General features: G+C 40.2%; 2 protein-coding genes and 2 long non-coding RNA genes across 7 annotated transcripts in view; all 4 read left to right on the top strand.

Annotated features, from left to right (window-relative positions):
• golga1 (golgin A1) overlaps positions 1-13,859 on the top strand; it is a 30,652-nt gene extending 16,793 nt beyond the window's left edge. For all 4 annotated transcript variants that reach the window (XM_035995638.1, XM_031300522.2, XM_031300523.2 and 1 more), the window contains 13 exons: positions 277-372; positions 1,144-1,239; positions 1,579-1,674; positions 2,900-3,040; positions 3,687-3,761; positions 5,543-5,632; positions 5,890-5,992; positions 6,764-6,924; positions 7,454-7,612; positions 7,721-7,780; positions 9,985-10,209; positions 10,385-10,471; positions 11,979-13,859. In XM_035995638.1, coding sequence (XP_035851531.1) covers positions 277-372; positions 1,144-1,239; positions 1,579-1,674; positions 2,900-3,040; positions 3,687-3,761; positions 5,543-5,632; positions 5,890-5,992; positions 6,764-6,924; positions 7,454-7,612; positions 7,721-7,780; positions 9,985-10,209; positions 10,385-10,471; positions 11,979-12,059 — 1,470 coding nt within the window. In that variant the 3' untranslated portion in view covers positions 12,060-13,859. The remainder of the gene's footprint in view (positions 1-276; positions 373-1,143; positions 1,240-1,578; positions 1,675-2,899; positions 3,041-3,686; positions 3,762-5,542; positions 5,633-5,889; positions 5,993-6,763; positions 6,925-7,453; positions 7,613-7,720; positions 7,781-9,984; positions 10,210-10,384; positions 10,472-11,978) is intronic.
• Positions 13,860-13,932: 73 nt separating this feature from the next.
• Positions 13,933-15,286, top strand: LOC116050460. The gene is made up of 2 exons (XR_004105098.1): positions 13,933-15,038; positions 15,079-15,286. It is a non-coding gene; the product is annotated as an uncharacterized LOC116050460 (long non-coding RNA).
• Positions 15,287-16,447: 1,161 nt separating this feature from the next.
• rpl35 (ribosomal protein L35) lies at positions 16,448-19,464 on the top strand. Its single transcript, XM_031300524.2, has 4 exons — positions 16,448-16,570; positions 17,073-17,209; positions 18,343-18,424; positions 19,273-19,464. The coding sequence occupies exons 1-4, from the start codon at positions 16,568-16,570 to the stop codon at positions 19,420-19,422; spliced, it is 372 nt and encodes a 123-aa protein (XP_031156384.1). The 5' UTR covers positions 16,448-16,567; the 3' UTR covers positions 19,423-19,464.
• LOC118493885 lies at positions 17,217-18,102 on the top strand. Its single transcript, XR_004895943.1, has 2 exons — positions 17,217-17,361; positions 17,443-18,102. It is a non-coding gene; the product is annotated as an uncharacterized LOC118493885 (long non-coding RNA).
• Positions 19,465-26,109: the final 6,645 nt, after the last annotated feature.

The following is a 26,109-nucleotide window of genomic DNA, read 5'->3' as shown; positions in this document are numbered from 1 at the left end:
ACATCTTTGGGGGGGTGCCAAAAATTCCTCTTTGCAGGAAAAACCCAAAATGAACAAACAGGAACATTTATCTTTTTAGATAAAACAGATGTTGACAAAGTTTTCCTTTGGGGACATAATTTGAAGTTGGAAAAAAGGCAATAAATTGCAATATGTTTAAAATCCCAATAATATCCCAGGCCTAATAGATGTTGAGCTTACCTTAAATGTATTTCATTATGATTATTAGGAAATGATGTAACCTCCTATTCATCAGTCCAGTTGTTGCCTTTTCAGAAGTCCAGCCTGGAGCAAAGTCTGGAAGAGACCAGAGCAGAGCTGCTGCTGGTTCGGACCAACCATGCTGATACTGTCAGCTCTCTGGAGACGCAGGTAAACCACTGCACCTGTTCACTAACCCAGACCTACTGTATGGTACAGCCTCTGAATCTATTAACTAACATTTGGCATCAAATCTGCAAAGCCATTGTTATATATATTTTTTGTTGATTAGGTTGAATTATAACTGCTGTAAAATGTTCTCATTTTGCTAAATTAGCAAACTTAGGTAACCAAATAACAGTTTATACTGTTTCAGCTTCAGGTGAATAGAAAGAGTGCACCTTTATTTATTCCTGTTTCCACTAAAATGACATGAAATCTGGTCATTTTAATTAGGGCTGCACAATATTAGGAAGATATGCGATAAAGTTGAATATTGCTTTAACGATATTACTTGCAATAAATAAACAGATATTAAAACGTACTCCATTTAACTGCTTTCAGTATTCTGCTAAAATACAACAAACTGCTTGTTGAATATAAAGCACATAAAAGGAAATCATTTCTAGCATTCTTTTATTGTCACCACTAAAAATATGCACTACATTATAAAGTGCAGTTTTCTGCTGATATTTTCTTTCAACTAACACAAAAAATCTCTGAGTGTCTTTTGCGATGTGTTTATTGCGCCAGGTGATATCGCGAAGACGATATTGTGCAACCCTAATTTCAATTTCAATCCAAAGGAAATGTTGACTACGGCAATGTTTCTACGGGAAAATAACGTGGCTTTCCCACCTCATACTGAGAACAGTCTTAGCGGAGATTATAAATCAGTGTGACAGAATGTCCCTTCAGCTGTTTGTGTCCTGTCTGAACTAGGTATCCAGAATGAGCTGCAGCATTACTGAGCTGCAGACCCTTCTCCGACACAAAGACGACTCCTCCAGAGCCTACAGAGAGAGAACAGACACACAAGTAAGCAATCAGACACATTACTGCAACAAAAGCAGATCATGGAATTATTAAATGACCCTAATCAGCTTCTTCTTCCTCTTAAATCATTGTTCATTAACAAAATCACTTGGCTATGACGACCAAGTAAAGACTGTCTGAGGACAGCTGACAACAGTGAAACAAATTTGCAATGGCCAGGGCATTCTGGCTGGGCTGACTTATGTGTGTAAGAATTCATACTAATACGTCTGGTTCCTCACCTTTTAATAGGAAACAAAAGGATTTCTGTTGAGTGGCAGATGATGCTGTTCAGTGTGGAAGTCTAGTCACAATCAATCATTGTACTACTTTCCGTCTCAGATAGCTAATTTGGAGCAGAAAGTCCAGGAGAGCAGTGAGAGACTGAAGAGTGCAGAGCATCAGATCACAGAGAAACAGCAGCACATGGATAAACAGGTGAGTGCCACAACAGTCAAGAAAGAGCACAAAATGACTCTTTCCCCCCCCCCCCCGACAGGAATAGGCTTGGTATTTCCAAAAGTGGCTATTAGAGTAAAATTATTTTTATTTATATATATATTACTTTTATTTTATCAGTTTATTTGTCAGGGACAATACATATAGGCGTTGTTACATCTAAAGTGCAACCAATGCAATGTATGTGGGACTTATCTTATCTCAGCCGTAGGCTACTTTACAGTCCTTGTCCCTGGTTAGGCTTTTAGAAATGACACACGTGGTAAAACACTATAAAATAGACATACAAACTAACAATTGAAGCAGACAAACAGGCAGCCATAGATGCATGAAAACTAACAGTAAAGCAAACATGGACCAGCAGCCACATACAGTACATGCATAAAGACCAACGATACAGCAAACTGAGCCAGCAACCTAGATGGTTAAAAGCTGACAATTAAAACAAACAGTCACATAAATACATAACAACTTACAGTAAAACAAACACAGACAGGCAGACTTATGTAGCTAAGGATAAGAAGTAAAGAAATTTACTGAAATAACAACTAAGAATAAACAAAAGCGGAGCGGTGGATTAATGGGTAAATGGTTAATAAATATTAAATATAAAATGCATATTTGTATTTACGAATTGACAAGTATATTATTTGTATTAAAAATGAAATTCAATAAAAATGTCTGCTCCCGCTCTACGTCATTACTCAACAAATGGCCAAACTAAATATTAAATATTTATTTAAATATCAACTGCCGCAATAAACATGGCATATCGCAAAAAGAGATTTTTTTGTGTTAGTTGAAAGAAAATATCAGCAGAAAACTGCACTTTAGTAAATGTCATTCTTTTTTTAGTGGTGCATTTTATATTCAAATCAGTGTTCACTTTGTTCAATAAAAGATTTTTAGAAATGATTTCCTTTCATTTGTTTTAAATTCAACAAATAGTTTGTTGTATTTTAGCAGAATACTGAAAGCAGCAGAACTGAGTACACTTTAACATTTATCGGAAGTTATATCGTTATCGCGATATTCCACATCGTTATTGCACATTTCATATTTTCCTCATATCGTGCAGCCCTAGTTAAAATCAAGTTAAAGTAGTTTTTAGTATGCGTATGTTAAATATGCATTTGTGTGTGTGTGTGTGTGTGTGTGTGTGTGTGTGTGTGTGTGTGTGTGTGTGTGTGTGTGTTTTGTTCAGCTAGGAGAGTGGAGTGCAGAGAAGGCCTTTCTGGATCAACAGGTCTGTTTGTTACAGCAGCAGAGTGAGGAGAAGACCAGCCGCCTGGAGGAAAGCATCACCTCTTTACAGACAGAAAGACAGGTGTTGCATGACAGAATGGTAAGTTCTGCTTCTCAATTTCAACTATTTTCATTTTTCAAAAAATGAATCAATCAATTTATTTGTCACGTAAAATCATATAAAAATGCAATTCCATTGAAATGCAATCCTGTCAGTTCCTACAATTTATGCATTTTTATTATTTATTTGTATTGTAATCTGTGCAGTAGTACAGAGTTTCCCCCAGTGTATTGTAAGCCTGGTGGCCCACCGGGCCTAAGTTGCCCCCCACCACACCTAAGCCACTGGGAATAATTTTTGAATGTATTTTTAAGACGTTTTTTTAAACTACAGTTACATTGGGACAGCTCAGTTGGAAACTTAGACGTAGTCATATTTTCAAATCTCCATTTAGCGTTTAGCACTGACTTAATGTAGAGCCCTATGGAATCTGTGTTTAGTTTTTTTAAATTCTCAATTTCGCAATTCCATCCGTGATTCAGTTATTACGGAAGCTATTGGGCTCTACATTAATACGTACATCAGTCTGTGACTGGCCCCGACCGGCACACGTCGAAAAAAAGACACTTGCTAACTAGCTAAACAACTTACCTGGGGGAAACCCTGAGTCATGCTGTTACTCTAGGAGACGTGGGTTAATGAATGGTCAGTGGTCAGTTTTTCCTTCGCTGTTCCTGTGTGCTAGGCTGATCTGGACAAGCAGAGGGACGAAGCAAACGCCACTCTGAGCCAGCGGACAGAGGAGCTAGAACAGTGCAGCGTAAGATCAACTACAATACACTATTTTTTTTTAATGCACAAATTCACATTTGATTGACTTTTAAATGCAGATAATTCATATTATCTGATATTCAGTGTTCTCTGCAAGGTAAATCCAGACAGCTAGCTAGACTATCTGTCCAATCTGAGTTTTCTGTTGCACGACTAAAACTACTTTTGAACGTACACGTGTTCCACCAAAACAAGTTTCTTCCGAGCCTATTTTGCAGTGGCACCGCAGCTTTTCTCCGGTGCTTAGCACCACCCATGACAATTGTGATTGGTTTAAAGAAATGCCAGAGCACATTTTCCTCCCATCCCCGAATGCTGTGTGGACTAGCCAGACTCTTCTCCAGTGTGCTTTGGAGGAAGGTCTGGCAGAGCGAGACTAGTAAACCTTACACATTTCATCCAGTTGTAGACTTCACATAATGTGATACAGCTTCACTGACTGCCATATTACAACGCCAAAAGCAATATACAGTATGTATGTTGTATATATGTAGTACTGAAAATTCATCAAAATTGTCTGATCCACTAGAAATATAGAGATCTAAGGACTCAGAAAAAAGGTAATTTTCATAAAAGAGTGTATCTGTAGTCTTGGTCCTAAATGGTAACTTTGTTTTTTTTCCAATCTGGACCCTATTTTCCTATATTTTTGTGTCTAAGTGACTGATGGGAACAACAATCTTTAAATCTAAAAGTGCTGTTTTGGCCAGTGACAGGCTCAGATTGTTATTCGAAGTGTCATTATGGACATTATGGAAAGGATCCCTACAGAGGTCGACGTTTTTGTTAAAGAATAAGATCCTTTTTGTTTAACATGAAACAGCCCCGAAATCGCCATCACCAAACCCACCAGACTCCATGTAAATAAAGAGTAATTTTATCATCGTAAAACGCATTTTATTCAAAGTCGACAGAATAAAATCAAAAACTGTCTTGGTTCATCTTTCCACTGTTAACAATCACCACTCTGGTTTGGTTGATTTACATGTGAAAATATGCTGGCTCTATACACGCTAAATGTACTGTTTACATTGAGTCTGGTGAGCTGTTTCTGGTTACTCTAACAAAAAGGTCTATCTCTGTAGGTATCCTTACCATAAGGTTGTCAGACACTTAGAATAATAATCTGAGCCTGTCAGTGGTAAAAGCAGAACTTTTAGTGAACGGAAATTGACAGTGCACATTTGCCCTATACTGTATGATGACATTGCAGCCCGGTCTGCGACTGCAGGTTACAGCATCTTCGTTTAATACTTGGCCATTTTCAAAGATTTTTATTCACATTAGTCACTAATGGCACTTACCCACTGCTAGTATCAGCTCTACTCGACTCAACTCGACCGCAGTGCCCCGTCCTCCTTTTTCCATTGCAGATTTTAGTACCGCCTCATGCGTGAGGCGAGTATGGCTGGTCGTCATAGTGACGCCACAGGAAACTGCCGTGACCTAACGCGACACACACACAGAACGTCGAAGGTGTGTTGTTTTTGACTCTCGGCATGTGGCTGTTTGCCAGAAGACACATTTAGTTTTCAAAAGAAGCTGGAGGCAGCACCCCCCCCCCCCTCGACGGAGGTGATACTAAAAAAAGTACCTGTTAGCAGGTACCTGGGACTGTTTATCATAATGGAAAACAAAAAAGACGAGTAGAGTCGAGGCGAGTGGAGCAGGTACCACATAATGGAAAAACGCCATTAGACCCCACTGCGTGGGAAAATATGGTCCAGGTTGACACAAACCGAAATGACCCTTTTGAATGTGTTACCTCAGGCGGAGCTGAACAGTCAGCAGACAGTGAGCACAGAAATTGCCAAAGCTCTCGAAGAAACCAGACGACAGAAGGAGGAGCTGCAAACACAGGTCTGTAGGCAAACGTACTGTACATCATGCAATATTCATAATAATCCATAGGCAATAGCTAACATGTGGTTCCCCTCAATCATGTAGCAGTCTCTCTCTCTGGACAAGTTGAAAGGAAGAACAGAAGGATTGAAGGATTTGATCACCCACAGATTATAACACAATGTTAAAGAAATTCAGAGCCGGTTGTCATTCTATGTGTGAGTGTGAAAGCCTGCACCGTGTAATGAAAAGTGTTTGCCTTTGCTTGTTGTCAGGTTGGAGAGCTGACCCCATCTCTACAGACCTCACAGCAGGAACTGTCCGCTGTCACTGAGAAGCTAGCACTGAGAGAGGAAGACATCAGAACACTCGAGAATGGTACATAAACACAAACACACTTAAAAATATTAACACCTGAAGTTCCTGTGCTTCCATTTTGTAATCACGAGTATTTCTTTTTTGTGTAACAGTAGTTGCTCATTTCTTAAAATGGCGGAACATGATTAGACTAAATATCATCTTACCATTCTATTACAAATCAGATGTGGTCCATCTATGTGGTTCACCATCACAAGGAGGGATTTGATTGTGAATTGAAACAATAAAACAGAAAGTGTGACTTTCAGGAGAGAGATTTAACATTACATGATGGTCTCAGTGTTTTTCCATTCTGAAAATTAAATATTGGTGAAGCTATGAATACTGTACTTGTGCGGCTGCGGGTTGCCTGTGACTTTAAAATAAAACAATTTTGGCACAAATACAATCGTGCATTTTGGCTGTTAATGCATATAACATACATTTACGGTGTGAGTCTTTCTAGAAATGTTTTTTGTTGAAGCACAGTTCCTATAATAAGTCTAATAATAATAAACTGTGTATCCAGAGACACCTGAACCTTTGGGACAAAAATGTTCCATTGAAACACATTAAAACCAGCATGAAATCATGAATTCTATTATATCAGGCGGTCAGTCTATAGCCCCCTGGCTTCAAAACTGAAGTTCAACTATTTTCCACCAGATGGAGGCAAATACATGCTGTTCTCCTGGTTTCAGTTCATTGCTGCTGTATTATGGAACTCTAAAGCAAATGTATGCCACTAAAAGTGTGTGTGTGTGTGTGTGTGTGTGTGTGTGTGTGTTGCAGAGGTGCAGTGTCGGCAGGCATCACTGGTCCAGCTACAGCAGGATGTAGAGCAGCAGCGAGCCCAGCTAGAGCAGATGGAGCTGGACAAAGACTCCCAGCTGATCAGCCTGAGGGAGGAGCTGCTCAGCCAGACACAGCAGCTAGATAGCTGCCAGGCGCGGGTTAGCACCTACACAAAAAGTCAGAAATACATACGTACATACATGCATGTATGTATACTGTTGTATGGTATGCAGTATTAATGCAGCAAGCACAGTTCGTAAGCTGTTTGGGATTTTAAGTCCAACCAAAAGTTTCTCCTGTCATTGTTTTGTTCAACACTACCCAGAAGTCAATCTGTCATCTCTGGCTCATTGGCCGTCACACAGTAAAAAACACAGTAAGACCATATTTGGAGCTTAAGCTTAAGACTTAAGTTTATGTTTAAAAATAAGTTTCATATCGTATCTTGTTTTTTATTTGTCTTGTGTGCTGTACTGACGATATGTTGCACACATTCAGTGCTCTAATTTATTTGTATACATTCATTTATTCTCTTTGTATGTGCCACTATCACTTTGCTTTTATCTTGTCTATGTTCAGATTTTCTCATATCTTATAACCTATTTTTTGCTACAGCTTTTCCAAAGAGGTAACTGCCACTAATCACATATGAATTAATGGTCAGTGTGGTTTGGTATGTTTTGTCAGATCTCATACCTGGAGGTTGAGGTAGAAACCTTGACAGAACAGCTTCACAGCCGTGAAGTGTGTGAGGAGGATCATAACGGTAGTGTGACGGTGGATGATCTGGATCACATTCAGAAGGTCAACAGAGAGCTAGAGCAGCAGCTCACCGACAAGAACAGGGTCAGGTCACTTCATACTCTCACTCTGTTGGTCCTCTAGCTTTTAATAAAATATATCAATATCAACATCTATCACCACGCATAAAACACATTGACATTTATTTTGCAGAGCATCAAGCAGCTGCAGCAGAGACTGGCAGAGCTGAAGAGGACGCTGCAGAAGGAACTGGTGAGACACAGTGAATTTCACCATGGGTTTCTGTTTTCCTTTGTTCTCTCAATATGTCTGCAAACTAGGGCTGGGTACAATTCAAAGCTATTCGACTTTGATAACGGTTCCTAAACAATTATTTTTTCGATACCAATTTTATAAAACAAATAGAAATTACAACATTAAAATCTTTTTATTTATTTTCCAGCTCCTACTACATGAGCCCCGTCTCTGTGTAGTTTTTCCTGCGTGTCTCTGCGACGTGTAACGTTAGACAGCCAATCACAGACACTATTAGATCTTGGTAGAAGCATGCTGCGTGCTTATTGGCTCACTGACACTGATGAGATTTACTCCTTAGGTATTGAAATTGGGTATTGAATGACAAGGCATTTTTCGATACTCAATACTTTAGAGGCAATTCGGTCAGTGCCTAAAAAGTATCGAATTTGGTACCCAGCCCTACTGCAAACTGAACATTTCTTGATAAGGGAGCTAGTCCAGCCTGTTCTTTATGTAACCCTGTCTTTCCGGCAGCGAGCCCCAGCAAAGTCTCTGCGATGTGTAAAGGCCCAGACACACAGAGCCGATAATCGGCCGTCTGACAGTCTGGTGAGGTCGGTGACTCGAGTCTGTTCGGTGTGTTCCGTGCCGTCGTCTGTCCGAGGGGCCGTCGTCCTTCATTTTGGCCGATTTGACATGTATAATCGGCAGGGCGGGCACTGCCGGTAGTCGGACTCAAATGACCCATCTTATTGGTGGAGACCAGGAAACGGGGAGCGGAATGAGCTTGACTAGAGTCTCTCAAAATCTGACAAATCTTCTAAACTGACCTTTGTCGATCTGAAATGAAGATGCACGGCCTATTTCTCGCTTAAAATGTTTTCAGAAACACGTTTCGGTGAACTATTTTAGTCCAATATGAGATCGTATTCTGAACGAGCCGCCATGACATTCTGTCTTTGAATTTCTGGAGAAACCAGACCCACGTGACACGTTCGTCCAATCAGCTGCCGGTTTTCATTTTTGGGCGACAATACAGATTAGCGCCGCCTGCTGTTATGGAGACGTATTACGTCTCGTCGCTTTGGTGTGTTCCGAGGCACTTTTTTGACCAATTTGGGAACACTGATCAGTCCAACTGCCTTTTCTGCCGACGTTTGGCCGTCGGCTCTGTGTGTCTGGGCCTTTAGGTGAAGTGCATCAGGGCAGGTAGAACAGACAGGGATCAGGATTCCAAGTGGTGGTTGAGGCAGAGCAAACATTCCTCATTTAAGGGCTTGCGAAACACAAGACAGAATCTCAATCCGTTTCCAAGGCGCTTATTGACTCATTTACAGAAATGGTTTGGTTCTTCAAAAAATCCCACTTCAAACAGATGTGCTGTATAAGGCTATAACACAGACGGTAATCTTAATGATTTAACTTAGTGTTTTTAGTTATACAGTGCTTGGGAACTCTCCTTACCTTGTGGAACAGAAAACAGAATCTAACCTTCAGTGTCTGCCGAGGATCAAAAAGGCTCTGCGCTACGCCAAGCCAAAGGAACAGGAGCACTTAAAATTACACAAGAACGCCATCTGCTGTTACAACTAATCTTTTATTTCACCTTTATTTTTACAGGCAGGTCATTAAGAACAGGTTCTTATTTGCAATGGCGGCCTGACAAGTAGCAATGTCCTTGAGTGGTCCTGCCAGAACCCGGACATTATGGGGTATTGAGTGTAGATTGATGAGGTACAAAATAAATGTAAATGATTTTAGCATAAGGCTGTAACATAACAAAACATGAACGACCATAAATTTGCAATAGCTGCGACCATATACGCACAGGCAGCTACGTGTTCATACTCTCGCGCACGCACACACACACACACACATCAAATCCTAAAAATATTATCATCTAAAGTTCCCGTGCTTCTATTTTGTAATCGTGAGTTACATCCTTAAAGTATTTCTTCTTTGTGTAACAGTAGTTGCTCATTTCTTAAAATGGCGGACCAAGAGTAGACTAAATATCAGCATACCATTTTATTACAAATCACACACACACACACACACACACACACACACACACACACACACACACACACACACACACACACACACACACACACACAACTGTTTGCCCACAGACAGAGCTAGCTGTAGAGCTGCTGTTAGAGCAGCAAAGTGATGGGGTCTAAATACTTTTTGAGTGTCTTCTTCTTTCTGCTCTGTAGAAGTTAAAGCCTGAGCCAGAAGCTGAAGGGAAAGAGAAATTTCCAGAAAACCGAGCAGAAAAACAAGAGAGAGTTTGTCCAGACCCGCTGCCAGCATCGATGCAGAGCCCCCCGACCTCCAATACCACAGTGACCAACACCTCAGACCTCAACGACTCGCGAGAAATCAATTTTGAATATCTCAAACATGTCGTACTCAAATTTATGTCATCCAGAGAGGCTGAGGTAAGTCCTCAGTGCACATTATTTAAGCCCCTTCCATTCAACGCCTAAGTCGGCTAAAATAAGTAAATAAAGCTTTTGTGTGCACCTCTGTAGGTCTGCCTGGTATGTATGACTAAGTGACTGACCCTGGTTCTGTTACAAACCCAGTCTGTATCCGTGTGTCTTGCTCTTTCAGGCATTCCAGCTAATACGAGCTGTTTCTGTGCTGCTGAACTTCACTCGTGAGGAAGAGGACATGTTGAAACAAACTCTTGAGTACAAGGTTGGTTTTTAGTCGTCAGCTTTAAACACTTTCATTTCAAACAGACCACTTCTCTCAGACATCTGGAATGTGCCAATTAAAAGTCCACTAATGGGCGCCTGGGTAGCTCACCTGGTAGAGCGGGCGCCCATATATAGAGGTTACTCCTCAACGCAGCGGCCGCAGGTTTGACTCCGACCTGCGGCCCTTTGCTGCATGCCCCTCTCTTGTCCTATAAAAATAAAGGCCTAAAATGCCCAAAAAGTCCACTAATGCTTTGTTTCTTGAATATTTATGTTGATATAATCTGCACCAAAGTTAATGTGATCAGGGAGGAAAAGTCTCAAACATTTACGCCATGAGGGGACACTAACTAAAACCTGGGATTAGGGGTGCAAGTAGAAACCCTAAAAAAATAGAAGAAAGAATCGATTGGTCAGAACATAATTTCACACTATTGCTCACAATGTCCTGAAGTGGCACATACGAGTGGTTTAAGAGAACATTCACCAGTTTTGTTGTATTTAGAATTTTTCTCTTTGTTACAAATGGTTCAGGCCTGTTGTACGAGTCATGTACACTTGTCACTTGTTTAACTTGTGACAATATCAGTGTGATGTGTATCATGCTTGCCAATTTACTAAGAGTTCTGACAACAGAATTTTTTTGGACTTTACAGGCATATTTTGACAATGACAATTTATACAATTTGGCTTATTCACTTCAACAGCTACCTCAAGGTGTTGCAGGTTGCTGTCCAGGACATCCTCTGTTATAACATCTCACAGTGTAACATCACTTATAATAGAATATTTCTTTTTTTTATTGTATTTGCCTGAATTCTTCTTCTTCCTAAAAAAATCCATGTTCCCATGCACGAAAACTCACCAAACTTTGCACATAAGTCCAGTTCTATGCTAAACTTAATCAGTGGATTTTTGTGTGCTAATTGTCCTGATGGTGGCGCTACAACAGCCATCAAAAATTCTAAACTTTATTGAGTCAACCCAGGCTGACTCAATAAAATATATATTCCCAATAGCTAGAGGAGTCATCACCTGGATAATAGCTCACTGAGATCAGCGTTTGCGTTTGGACCGGAAGATTGCGAGTTGAAAGCTCAATGGTCACAATGCCACGTCTTATACCAAATCAACCGTTGTGCTTTGAACACCTTCCCTGCGAGTTTAAAATGCTCGGCCCCGACCATCGCTGCAGAGCAGCTATAATTAAATATTGTTTCTGTCATGGTACGGCTCTGTGACGACAACATCTGTCTTCAGACAGATTGTACTTATTGTTTGTAACAGTTTATAGATATTGTTTTATAGATACAGTGTAATGGCGGTGATTATGCTAATGATCACATCTCACAAACATGCACCTCCTCAGGAACAGGCGACATTCATCACTGGCCCAGTGTTTCTTTGGAATAAAATTACCCCTATATATTTTTTATATATATATATATATATATATATATATATATATAAAACTTACCTCATGACTGCTATGTTTTGTGTTCTAGATGTCCTGGTTTGGATCCAAGCCTTCTCCAAAGGGTGCCATCCGCCCTTCAATCTCAGGCAATCCGACTCACTGGAGCTGATGAGCTGCAGAAAGAGCTATAGCGATGGAGAGCAAGGAACCAAAGGACCGCCTCCAGGAGGAAAAAGTCCGTACGCTGTGGCTTCCATCACTGAGCAGGACTCAGCTTTAAACTTTGAACAGCTTCCCACAGTTGTTCTCTGCTCTGTGGGGATGGACAGGGCTGCACAGTATGTTCATAACCAGTTGTTGATTTTTTAAATGACATTATTTCCTTGTCAGTGGTTGAAGCAGAGGGACTTTTGACCATTATAGAGGGTAAACTATCACACATAATTAATACTGTTTTAAGTGTCATTTTCTTACCTGACAAATGACGCAGCTCTGATGTTTTCTATTCAGTGGAAACAGCAAAAAGTGAGTAAGCATGTCAGAAAATGAGACCCAGCATCAGAAAGAAATACTAGACTGACTTAACTGTTATCTTAGGGGCTGCCTTAATTCTGCCCAGATTCAAACAACACAAGTTACATCTACATGTGACGTGATGCGACTGTCTTCACTGAACAAATGGTGCAGCATTGATTGCTGAAGGATTCTGTCACTTGGTTAATCTTTAGCTTTCAATCACAGGGAGGGCTTCTTCATTAAAATGTCATTAAATGGTCAGTACAGATTCACCAAGCTGATTGGTTTCAGTATCAGCGAGAGTTTATTTAATAGTACCTATAATAGTTATTATGGAACCCACGCAACTTCTAGGCAAGACCAGCCCTTCTATAGCATTCACACACTGCTATTGGCCAGGCATCCGTGCTTACGCAAGGTAATGTAACCCGATTTGTTCAGGTCCGCTTGAGGTCAATGCCTAACTCCAACCAATCAAGCTGCTTCGTAGGGCGGGACTTGCCTAGAAGTTACGTGGGATCCTTAATAACGCACCAAATGGACATAAATAGTTCACATTTGTGTCAAAGGATCTAAATTTGTCTAAATGTGGAGTTTGAGGCTCCTTGCTAAATTGTCATAAAAGTGTCGTCAACCATTTTCTTTATTATCTGTAGAAATATTCATGATAGCATTAAAATGAATGTGTGTCTACTAGGGCTGCATGATATGAGGAAATTATGCAATATGCGCTAATGTTGAATATTGCGAAAATGATATTACTTGCGATAAACTATTAACAGATATTTAAGTGTACTGCTTTCAGTGTTCTGCTTAAATACAAACAAATTGCTTTTGGAATTTAAAACTCATTCATACTCCCTCACATAAAAATCATTTCCAACACTCTTTTATTGAACGAAGTGAACCTTGAATTGAATATAAAAGGCACAACTAAAAATAAATGACAGTTACATTTTAAAGTGCAGTTTTCTACTGAAAGTGTCTTTCGCGATACGTCGCAGCCTTTTGCGATGTGTTTATTGCGCCAGTTGATATTGCGATGACGATAAAAAAAATCCCAATACATTGTGCAGCCCTAGTGTCTTCTAAGTTCTGATAGCCAAGGATTGCAGTTAGTATAAGACCACTTCACAAAGCTCCTTGCACAATCAAGGGAATCCAGGCTAGGATTTCTGTCCAGTAGTACCCTTTAAGAAAAGACAACGCTGACATTTTACTATTTGTGATTGATGATTGATCATGATTTACTGTGTTGAATTTTTAAATCATCAAAATTAGGTTGGGCATGCATCTTTAAATGAAACTTCCTTGCACTCATTTCTCTTTAAAATGACACTTTCTTCATATTTCTATACATTATGTCACTGAAATCACCATTACAAGATATGGTCTAACTGGTACTGATTTTAGAGGCTGATACCAGTAATACAGTATAGTATATACAGAGTTTTAAAAGCAGCTAATATGTTGGCGTATATATATATATATATATATATATATATATATATATATATATATATATATATAATTGGGCGCAATGAACAGTTTACAGTAAAAATAAACATGTCATTGCTCTCTGATAGAAAAAGTGCAGTATGTAATGGTGGCCTGCTAGCCAACATGCATGCTGAATTCGGCCACACTGTAGTTGAACAGCTCATTTAAATGGGTATCAAACCTAACTGCTTGGCGATTGGACTGTTATTACTATGACATGAGCCTCCCAGCAGACCTTGCTCTCAGATCCTCCCGGTTCACCTGGATTGGCAGACCCTAATCTAACCCTGGCCCTAACCTAAACCACCCGTAAGCTAAAACATTTGATTAAAGAGTTTGTTGTGGGTATTTACGTAGCTTGGAAGTTATGGCTTGGAGGCTCAAGTCAGGGTAAAATAAAGTCTCTTTTCTCAAATGCTGCTACTGGGGAAACAGAAAATGGCTGATGCAAGCTGTATGCACAGACTGTCCTTTAACACCAATATGAATGATTTACACTATAGTCCATTTGGATAATATACCAATGTGATAAAATAAGTGAATGCTCTGTAAATGATGACTGGAGGACATGCTCTACCTTTACCTGCCTTTGGTAATGTAAATGAAAGTACATTCCACATATTTATATATAGAAATATGTACATACTGTATGCATTGAGAACTTTATAAATCAGTGGATGTAAATGGTTTGATGTGACCAGTTTGCAGTATTTGTCAGCATCATCATATACCACAACCCATATGTGTTTCTGCCTCCTTCCCACTGCCCATCACTATCCTTCAGCAGTGTGATGTCAGTCACAACATGATGATTTGTGGGAAGCCCAGGGAATCGTGCATCAATGCATTGTTGACTCCCCAAAGCTGCCTGGTCGCTCTTTTACAATTCTCTTCATTTCTAAAAGCCACAGGACTCTGCATTTGTATTTATTCCAGTAATATGCATACATTATGAATCAGAAATCCATTGGGGTGCTGTCTGCATAAGATTATCAGCCACAGGAAATAAAACTGTATTTTAGGTTGGATTGTTGTTTTTCTGGCATTTCAAGTTGTATCTGCTATCTATATTTTGGGATGCAGAAGAACATCTTTGAATACAGAACTGTCATCATCTTGTTATTAATGACAGGTAGCAGACTGATGCAGTCCCCCAGACACTGCTGGGTAAGGTAATGGACTGTCTCCATGAGAATCAAAAGAAACAAAGAAAGCACTTTGGGCCTGATTCTGCTGTAACATTAAACCATGAAACACGACTGTACAATCACTACAGCTTTTCTGTCTTTTGCTTTTTATGATTTAACAATTGCTGACATTACAAAGGTTTTCTTTTCCCACATGTATTAATAATAAATCTGATATGATAAAAAAAATCACCTTCTGGCTCCAAATCCTGCATATTTGGTGGGAATGTTTCTCTGTTGACATTGGGTGAGAGTGGTGCCAGTAAATCACAGGGCTGACACACAACCATTCACACCTATGGGAAATGTGTAGTTTTTAAAAAAAAATGTATTTTATTGTTGATGAAGTCTATTTTGAACATGTTAAAAATAAACAGATAAATAAGAACATGTACATACATACATTTCAGTACATGCAACAGAACCAACAAAAACAAAAAATACTCAGCAAACATACAGTATCTTTCAAAACTATTGGAAATGACTCAAATAAGGATTCCCATGTTCAAAAAGGAGTAGGAAGAAGTTAGTCCTACTCCCTTTTTCTACATTTCTACCTTAGTTATATACAAACAATTGAATTAACATTTTATTTATATATATATATATATATATATATATATATATATATATATATATATATATATATATATATAAACACCAATGTAACTGAACTGCATGTTCTCAGGCTGTAGGAGCACTCCGGACCACCCAGAGAAAACCCCCGCAGCCACAGGGAGAACATGCACAATCCACACAGAGGGCCCCAGCCCGCAGACAAGTTTGACCCCAGAACCTTCTTGCTGTGAGGCGACAGTGCTAACCACTGCACCACCACGCAAATGCTGATATTAAAAATGCCTAATTTTGTTTAAAAAAATGTTTTCCTCAAAAGGTCAGTAGGTAACTTTTATTTAAAAAAAAATAAAGATGCCTCTGTACCCTAATTAAGAGCCAACAATGCTGAATCACAAAGACTCACCACACTGTAGAATGCTTCCTTTCTTTAGTTTAGTTTAGTGGTTTACACATATACAAATACAGATTAATATACACATAATCAATACAAGATGTGATGGAGAGATGCAAAAAACTCAGCGGGGCTTTATCTGGGCACTCTCTAGTGCATCCTCCTTTAATTCATTTAGCGTGAGTAAGTGTGTCTGTGTTTTACAAACTGTTTATTTACCACATGCAGGTGGACTAATCCAAAAATAAAGGAGTGTGAGTACTTTCTGAATGCACTTGTAGGCTTCCATTCCTCAGGAACAGGAACAGGTTTCCTCTCTGGTGATCGTGGTCTTGTTGGTGCTGGGCCACCCTCCACCATGGGTGTATCAAGAGAACTCGTCACCGGCGCTGTTTGGATCATTGCAAAGTGAAATTTAAAGCGACGAAGAAGAAATTCTCCGGAAGCTACTTTTTCTGAGCACGCGGTACGTCCGGCCTTTCCAACAGGGCAGCGAGAAGGAAGATGGTGAGCAGCGCGTTACTCGTCAAATAACTGTGATTTTAATGTGTTTATCGGGACTAAACATCATTAAATGTGTGATATGTGTTTACATAAGCGTATCAGGTATTTGTTCGTGCAAGTGTTGACAAGTAGGCTGCTACTGGAAGGAAATAAAATGTTATATTACGGAACGCTGGTATTGACCGACGATGCTAAGCTGAGTTGCTAGCTTTAAGCTAACGATAATGGCAACATGTCTGCCTATTGATAGCCTGCTAGCTAAAATTGCTGCTAATGTTAACGAATCACGGGCAGCAATGTGTGTACATGGTTTGAATTGGCTATATTGGGGCAAACGGACGAGTAATGTAGAGTGACGGTACAATTAGCAGTAAGTTGTCATGTTGTTGGTTGCGTTCACGTTGGCTCGGCTGACTCGTGTCGGGAAGAGGAGCTCTCATGTTGCGTGAGACCAATGTGGTGCGGTCTCTTAACGTTAGACATGTTTTCTCCTGTCGTGGTCCAGGCCAAGATCAAGGCACGAGATCTTCGGGGCAAAAAGAAGGAAGAGCTGCTTAAACAGCTGGACGACCTGAAAAATGAGCTGTCCCAGCTCCGTGTGGCCAAAGTTACCGGAGGAGCCGCTTCCAAACTCTCCAAGATGTAAGTAACGGAACGTTAGTGTATGACATGGTTTAACACTCAGACAAGTATCCCTACTCGGACCGGGTTGGCCCAGATTTGACATGAGCGTCTCTGGCTACACGGTCGTGGTACATATAGTCTTTGATGTCTATACAGAGCACTGTAGTCTGGTAATAATAATAATAATAATGTATACTTTATTACTCCCGCAAGGGAAATTACAATGTTTTCACTTTTATTATATTACACAGGCCTGAATTACACACACACACCCTGCACATTGACTGTGGCTTCCCTCGGTTTGTGCCAGACTTGGATGCACGTATTTGGTGGGGCGCTTTAGGCGGCCTCCCGCAAGAATACGTTATGGTTTTTAATTAATCAAAATGTGCAATTTTACATCGTTTTGGACCATTAATACCATATCTGTGCCAAACATGTTGAAAAAGCTAACATTGGAGCATATAAATGACACTAAAAGCTTAAAGACAGAACTTGCTAAAGAAGTCCACTAGGGACCAACTATCATATCTGAGAAGTCATTTATTTTTTATGCTCACATTGATTTTAGAGCTGCAAAGATCAACAGATCAGTTGTCAGCTATTGAATTAATTGCCAACTATTGAGATGGATTAATGGGTTTGAGGTATTTCTGAAAGTCAAAATTCTGACCTTTAAGCCAATGCGGAGTTAGACATGTGCAGACTAACCACTCAATGTACAACGGTTGTTTTGGGCACTATTTTCTTTCATGGTCATTTTAACATAATTTGGTGTACATATCTGCTTAGACAAACTTTCCATCAAATCCAAATGTGCGCTTTGGTTCTCTGGTCTAGGATGATACTTGTTGAGCTGATGTTTTGCTGATGCATTCACAACTGCTTACCAAAAGACTGAGACTTGAGATGACCTGAGTGTTCTTCATAAAATAATACTGATAAGACATTATTTTGATTTGGCTGTTCACTGGGGTTGCTAATGAAATGTGAAGCACTGTTCTGTAGAACAGCTGTCTTGAGATCTATTTTCTCTTTTGTGGTGATTTTAACATGAATTGTGTAAGCTGTATTTGCTAAGACTAATTGACCATTGAATCAAATCCTGCTGTGCTAAAACAGTGCCTGACTTTGGTGTTGGTTCGTTGCAGTCGTGTTGTCCGCAAATCGATCGCCAGAGTCCTGACTGTCATCAACCAGACGCAGAAGGAGAACCTGAGGAAGTTCTACAAGGTGAGACCAACCAGCTAACTTGGACTGTAGTAAGACAGCGCCTCACTGACCACACATGAAGACATTTAACCTCTTCCACGTTGGTTCTCTGGTCTAGGATGATACTTGTTGAGCTGATGTTTTGCTGATGCATTCACAACTGCTTACCAAAAGACTGAGACTTGAGATGATCTGTTCATCATAATCAATACGGTTTACATTTCATCCATCAGTTGGGTGGTACAATAAACAAAATTTACTATGAGCAAATTTTGAAGGGGACACAAATAATACAGCCAAAATTGTACTTGTATATGATGTGTGTATAGGCTGGCCAGGCTATTTTATTCAATTTAAACATCGGATGAATTATTCTTTTCTCTATTACAGAGGATGCTGAACTGAGCCAGCAAACTAGCTGGCCGGCCACTAAATTAATAAAATGTAACCTCTTAATGTTTCATTCACACACGTGTCGCAGCATAGAAAAGCAGAGTGCTCTCACCAGACAAGTGACAACATTTTGTCACATTTTCTGTAACCAGTATAGCATGAAAGCATGGTGGGTGGAGCTAGGTAACATTACAATCGCTTACATAGTGGAAAAATACATGAGTTATTATACCCTCAGATGGGGTAGGTCCTGACCCCCGGCTTTTTCTGCCTATGGTGTACATGGATATTTTTGATTTGGCTCTTCACTGGTTGCTAAATAAACTGTTGCACAATCTTGTCACTGCAGGAAAAAGGTCCAATTTATGTTTAGGATTTTTAGATCTTGACCAAGCTTGCAGGTCAACATTTTTCCTGTCCTTCAAGTTTGAAATAAAATGTTTCGCTCCACTGTAAGTGTATTTAATCTCTTTCAGGGTAAGAAGTACAAGCCCCTGGATCTGAGACCCAAGAAGACCAGAGCTCTGCGCCGCCGGCTCAACAAGCATGAGGAGAGTCTGCGCACCAAGAAACAGCAGAGGAAAGACCTCCTCTACTCCATCCGCAAATTTGCAGTCAAAGCTTAGAGGCTTTTTCTATTGACAAAATAAAATCTGTGTAAAAGACAATTTATTTTGTATTTTTTTCCACAAACCTCACACTTAAACCAATCATTCCAATACATTGACTCAAATATAATCAATAACAATGCATAACGGTTTCTCCAGATGTTGACAATGACCTCACGGGTACAGTACAATATTTAGCCTCTTTACTGTGTACTAAAAGATTCAGCTCTTGAGATGCAGTGACACCTGGTGGCCTGCAACACAAAGCAGCCCTTGGATGGGCCAAAGCACTAAAACCTGTTCAGTGGTTTCAGTCTGCAATTAAAGATCAAGCCTAGGTGTTATTAAATGTCATCATTTTGTTCTGAAGTGCTGCATTACATGTACATATTGTGCAACATGTTGCAGTTAGAGAATTGATGCATTATCCATAAAATACATATACAATATTTTTACTGACACAAAACCTTAATGTCCACTGTAGGCTTATGTTTAAACTTCATGTAATAGTTTCCAATGCATTGAAACCGTGAAACTTCACAGAAAACATCTTCGTAACCAGTTACTGACTGGTTTGTGTGGCTGTCACTAGTTATTTAAAACTAATTGAGTCTGTTTAACCAGGCAGTACACTTCCAAAATATGCACTACAACATATGACAGGTCAGTACTAATCACTAGATTCTGAATTCAGCTACAAGCACCTTGTCTGCTTTATTCAGAAAGCTATGGTGAAGCAACGTTGACATCCTGTAAGGGGAACAGCCAGATTCTCACTGGATATACTGGATGTTTCCCTGGTCTGGAAGTCAGTTCTCATGTCCTGTTTGGATATGGGCCTGTCATGATGGAGCCTCACACCTCTTATGATGACATAGAGGGAGAAGGCTGTAGTTTAATACCCATTGCTATAAAAAAAAGTATAACATTTTGTTAATTTCCTGTGGAGAGTCATTGATTCAAAAGCAGAGTTGGGATGAGGATGAAAAGGTAGATAAAGAAAATGACAATAACACTGCAACAACTATAACTTGCAGACATCTAAAAGTTATCTCTGGATTGTCTCTACTGTGATAGAAGATCCCAACCTGTGAACCTCCCCGACACACACACACACACACACACACACACACACAACAGTCTTATATAATCCAGACCTTGTGGCAGTGTAGACCATTCAAACCAGAGAAGTGTTGAGCTGACTAAAATACAGAGCTAAAATGTATAAAAAATATGAAACATGAACACATCTACTGTCCAGTACAGTCAGCTGAAATTTAATTTGCATATAGTGTACGTAAGCAACGGAATGAAACGTTGACTGACAAGTAGGAGGAAATTATTTTGAAAGATGCTACCTAAATCAAACTGTATATATGTTTCATGTGAGGTTTTTGGAATTCATGTTGAAAATTAGGGAATTTCTTTTTTCAAATTACATTTGTGTAACATTGAACTTGTTTTCATGTGCGTTCATGAGGCATGTTGAATGGATTATTACTCAAAATTGACACCTATGCAAAAACAGTACATAAACAATAACTACAGAGATAATGGTTAATGACTTTAAATGAATAGTTTTTTATTATATGTATTTAACATTATTACTGCAGATGGAGTGCTGTGATTTATTGCTCAGTGTCAACACGGAAGCAACATGTCATCATCTTCTGGAAACCACAGAAGAAGGCACGCACTCCCTTCTTCTTCTTCTTGTCATCACAGTCCTGAACCAGGAAGTCCTGTGTCTCATATACCTCCACTTCCTCCTGCTGCAGTACTTCCAGCTCATCATCCAAGTGCACAGCCACATTGGTCTCCAGTGTAACTGAAGATGTGTCCCCATCAGCTGGGCTTACCATGGGGGCCATCTCCTCGAGAGAGACTCGTGGCGAAGGCTCCCTCTCCTCCGCGAGTCCCTCTTCCAGCTCCTCAGAGGAAAAGACCTTAAGAGAAGCCTCCCTCTTCTCCAGAAGTCCCTCTTCCAGTTGAAGGTGAGCCTGGCTGGATGCACCAAACTGCACTTTGTGGACCATATCCTGGACAGCAGAGTCTTGAACCAGGGTTTCCTCTTTTCTGTATGTGTCCTCAACCTCTTCATCCAGAGAGACTCGTGAAGAAGCCTCCCTCTCCTCTATGAGTCCCTCTTCCAGCTGAAGGTACGCCTGGCTGTATACATACAGCTGCTCTTCATGGTCCATATTCTCGATGACATTATTTGGCAAAGTGTCTACCTCTTCATCCAGAGCGACTCGTGGAGAAGCCTCCCTCTGCTCCACGAGTCCCTTTACCAGATCCTCAGACGAAGTGAAATCTAGAGAAGCCTCCCTCTCCTCTATGAGTCCCTCTTCCAGTTTAATGCGAGCCTGGCTGGATTCACCAAACTGCACTTCAAGGTCCGTTTCCTGGACGGCAGAGTCCTGAACCAAAGTTTCCTCTTTTCTGTATGTGTCCTCAGTCACATCATTTGGGAAAGTGTCAACAACCTCTTCATCCAGAGCGATTCGTGGAGAAGCCTCCCTCTCATCCACGAGTCCCTCTTCCAGCTCCTCCAAAGGAGAGACGTCCAGAGAAGTCTCCCTCTTCTCCAGAAGTCCCTCTTCCAGTTGAAGGTGAGCCTGGCTGGATGCATCCATCTGCCTGTCATGGTCCATATCCTGGATGGCAGAGATGACGCCCTCTGTAGCATTGTAATAGCTTTCATCATAGTCCATCAGCTTGAAGGACTTGGAGCGCTTGCCAAACCTGTTATAGATGGCTTCGACCATGGCTTGGGCTTCTTTGGTGCAGACAGAGAGCAGAAGAGTTTTAGAAACTCTTCCAAACCGAGAGAGGCAGGGAAATGCTGAGTTAGTCAGCAGTTTGCCAATCTCAACACTGGCGGCTTCACTCTTGTTTTCCAGCTCTGGTTCTTCTAGGAGGAACTTAAGAGCAGTGTCCACCACCTCTGGTACCAGCGCCGCAGCACTCTGTTCCAGCTCCAAGAGCTCTGCTGGTTTCGCGACCCCTGTAGAGAGCGGGCCGCTGGCGATCTGAATGCCACCAAAGATTTGCAGCAGCTTGCCGTGCAGGACTGAAAGGTAGGTTTGTGCAACCTTTTCTGCTTCTGGGTGGACGACCGAGACAAACATCTGAAGGCCCTCCAGTGTGACCTTCCTGCTGAACAGCTGGGAAAGACACTTTTCTTTGTCCAGCTCTTCCAGGAGCTCTTCTTCCATCTGACTAAGACATAAGTGTCTCGCTGTGGTCCAGGCCTGTCAACACCACTCTTTAGTTAGTCTCAACAGGACTGTAGCTGACTCAATTTAAAATATTTAACATTTAAATATTGCTCTGAAGTGTTAAGATCGTCTACATTTTACTCACCAGTTCAGCTGTGAACAGATGATCAATCCCTGTCCTCTCAATTATTTCCTGAAACCTGTCAAAAACAAAAAGAGAGTGTTATTTCTACAACTTTAAAACATCTGTAAAATCTTTTTAATGTAATTTTCCATATGGGTCACATCAATAATCAGTTTGACTCACTCCTCCAGGAAGCTTCTTCCTGTCAGCAGCCAGGTCGTCATGTCTCTGACTGATAAATAATCAGGAAGTTGATCCTGCTGCTTCATGAGCAGAAACTGCCTCAGCATCATTTTCTGCAACACAGATTGAGTACAGCACAGTTTGAAGCAGCTCACAGACTATTATACAATGTAACATCAATGTAAACAGTGCACCTTTACATTTACACAAACTCACTTCTGCGTTGTAGCGGTGTCGCTCTTCCTCTGAGAAAGAGGACGGTCTCATTTTTTGGACTTGTTCGAGAATGAAGTGGGTTTCCATTTTGAAGAGAAGTCAAGTTTGGAATGAGAGAAAAACAGTAAACGGGTTTGTTGAATGTAGTGAAGGAATAAGTCTTATTAGAGGGGTCGTATAGCTGAGATCAGATACCAAATGAGAGAGATTCTGCAGCTGAACCTGAAGCTCACAGAGAATGGAACTATGACATCAACATCATCATAATAGTGAAGGTTCTGTCACAGAATCCAATATGCAAATTAGAGAACCAAAAACCTAAATGAGTGTAGAATTACATTTTATTAAATACCATGTTTTTTTTTTTAAAATAAGCATCTAATTTAAGAGTTTAAAGCATTCACATCTTTATTGCCACAACATATGTCCACTGATTGCAGACAAATCTTTAAAACTGACTTCATTATTTTCTGTTTAGAAATTAATGTTGGAATATATTACATTATATATATATATATATATATATATATATATATATATATATATATATATATATGATTACAGCTTCATGTTAATGCATGAATATTAATAATCCAATAATAATATAATATAACCACGGCAGGGATCATTCTGCACAATATGTACTTTTACTTTTGATATTTTAAATACATTTGTTGCTGAACTCTGAACTCTAACTTAACTAAAAAAGGTTGAGTTCTCACACACTGTCATGTCAACTAGCTACAATAAATGTGTAGGTATCATTATAACATAAGACTAGATTTGCATTAAAGATAATTCTCATAGTAAAGGATCAGTTCAACCAAATACTTTTTCACACTTTCAATACCTTGTCATGCAGATACTTTTGGTTTTATTCGTCCAGGTTTTAAGATAACTCAATACTTGGAATTGTGTTTGTGTTTCTAAAAATCACCGTGTGCCTTCAAGTTGTCTTCCTCATGCTCTTGGTTTGTTTTAAAATGTTTTCCTCATCTCTCTCCCCTCATCCAAACTCCGTTAAGAAGTCGGGCTGCTTTAAAGTCAACAACTGCAACTGTATCATGAAGGATGGGAGCGGGGAGATAAACCTGAAGGCTAAGGGAGATGCCGAGGGTCTCCTGGGACCTTTTAAGCCTGTGTCAGCAGAGAACATGTCAGTCAGCTGCAGGACTATAGATCTTCTACCTGTCAGGAATTTAATGTGGCAACTCTTCAATGAGGCTTTAATTTGGTCCTTAAACCGTTTTTTTCTGTCAGCCAGCAGCACGCTGGCCTCGCTGTAATTGACTATATATATGTATGTATATATATGTATATATGTATGTATATATATGTATATATGTGTGTATATATGTATATGTATATGTATATATATATATATATATATATATATATATATATATATATATATATATATATTAGGAGTGCAACGATCACGAAGTACGCTAGTTTGAGTCTTTTAGCTCACAGCTTTAGCTGCAGACTGTTGTACGTCCCCAAGTCACCGCCACGGGAAACATAGAAGGGTGCGTTTCGACCCGTTGGATGTGGGTGAGCCCTTGTGGGACCATTGTGTGTTTGGATGTGGATTTTAAAACGCCCCCCTTTGAAGGCAGGTTTCAACATCACACAGACTTGAAATGACATAAAATGCCCGTCCCTTGTAGCCGTGATAAATTAGCCTGAAGCTAATGCTTAACGTTACCTGTTCAGGAGGAAATTAGCCACCTCGGCGTCCTTTTGGGCTCTAAGCTGTCTCCATCTTTGAAATACATCTCCAATGTTTACCCGGCATCTCTGGTCACACAACTGTTAGAAACATGACAGTGTTCAGCCCTAGTGTAGGCTACAGGGCATTTTAAAATATCTTTTGTAAAATGTAGTCACACACAGGTGCATCTGTAAAAAACAATGGAATTGAGAGGAATACATTTGGACCAAATGTCCTCTCATCACCTCTTTTTTCCAAGTAGGCTACTACAGATCACGGAAAAATCTGCAACGGACAGAAAAGTCCAGAGTGGATTTAACATGAAAGCCTTACCCAAAAGAAAGTGAATGCCCTTGAGGTGTAGAAATAACATGTATTAATATGTCAGCATGAGATTAGCCTGGAAGGAGATATCAATGTAGGAGCCACTTCAGTGTTATTAGGCAAATAGCCAAACGTGTCGACAGTCAGCAGCAGGGGCAGTTCAGCTGGGGGGCCGATCTTTGACATCTATAGATGACAGTCACGTAGATAGTAACCCATGTATACACTGTACTTATAATGACTCATAGGCTTTCACTCTTTTCTGCTTGAGGGAATTATGTCAAAGTGAAATTGGCCAACATCCACAGCCAGAGTTGCTAAGCCATTGAATAAGATGTATGCCCATGTACACCACAGAAATAGTACAGAACAGCACTCTGCATCACACCATGTGCCTTTGACAGGGTTTTAGGCAAGTGACATAAACATCCATCCCAATAATCCTCAACACCAACATGGGACTGTTTCTCAATAACTACTGACTCTCACTGTGCTTCTCCTCCCTCATCAGTGTGCAGCTCACAGCAAATATCCTGCACTCCACAAGAATATATCACACAGTGTGCAACTTATAACCGTCCACAGCTTGTCTACACCACAAACAGCACTTCAACTTTCATTATGGAACCTCAGTATTTCATCAATGTTTATTGACAGACTGATCATAATGCAGTGAGCCATTTCTGCAAGGAAATAGTGTTAATATGTAGAGTAGCCTATGTATTGTAAGAAACCAGAGCAGAAAACACACTGTGAGAGATCTCTGGTGGGATGAAGCTGCAGAAAAAGTTGGGGAACCTTGCTGTGGCAAATAACCTCAAATGTTGCTATGGGTAATGCATTCCTCCTCAAGCCATTGTGCTGTTTTGGGAAATGGTGCCATTAAAGTCATCACTGTCTATGATGTGGAAAGAACACAGGGA

This window comes from Sander lucioperca, chromosome 2 (assembly GCF_008315115.2).
Source record: "Sander lucioperca isolate FBNREF2018 chromosome 2, SLUC_FBN_1.2, whole genome shotgun sequence".
Lineage (NCBI taxonomy): Eukaryota > Metazoa > Chordata > Actinopteri > Perciformes > Percidae > Sander > Sander lucioperca.
Note: the sequence above shows the minus strand (reverse complement) of the source record. Positions and strands in the feature narration are given on the sequence as shown.

Coding starts and splice junctions, on each gene's coding strand:
- rpl35 (XM_031300524.2), top strand. Junction 17,210..18,342: donor GCTTCCAAACTCTCCAAGAT/GTAAGTAACGGA, acceptor GGTTCGTTGCAG/TCGTGTTGTCCGCAAATCGA. Junction 18,425..19,272: donor ACCTGAGGAAGTTCTACAAG/GTGAGACCAACC, acceptor AATCTCTTTCAG/GGTAAGAAGTACAAGCCCCT.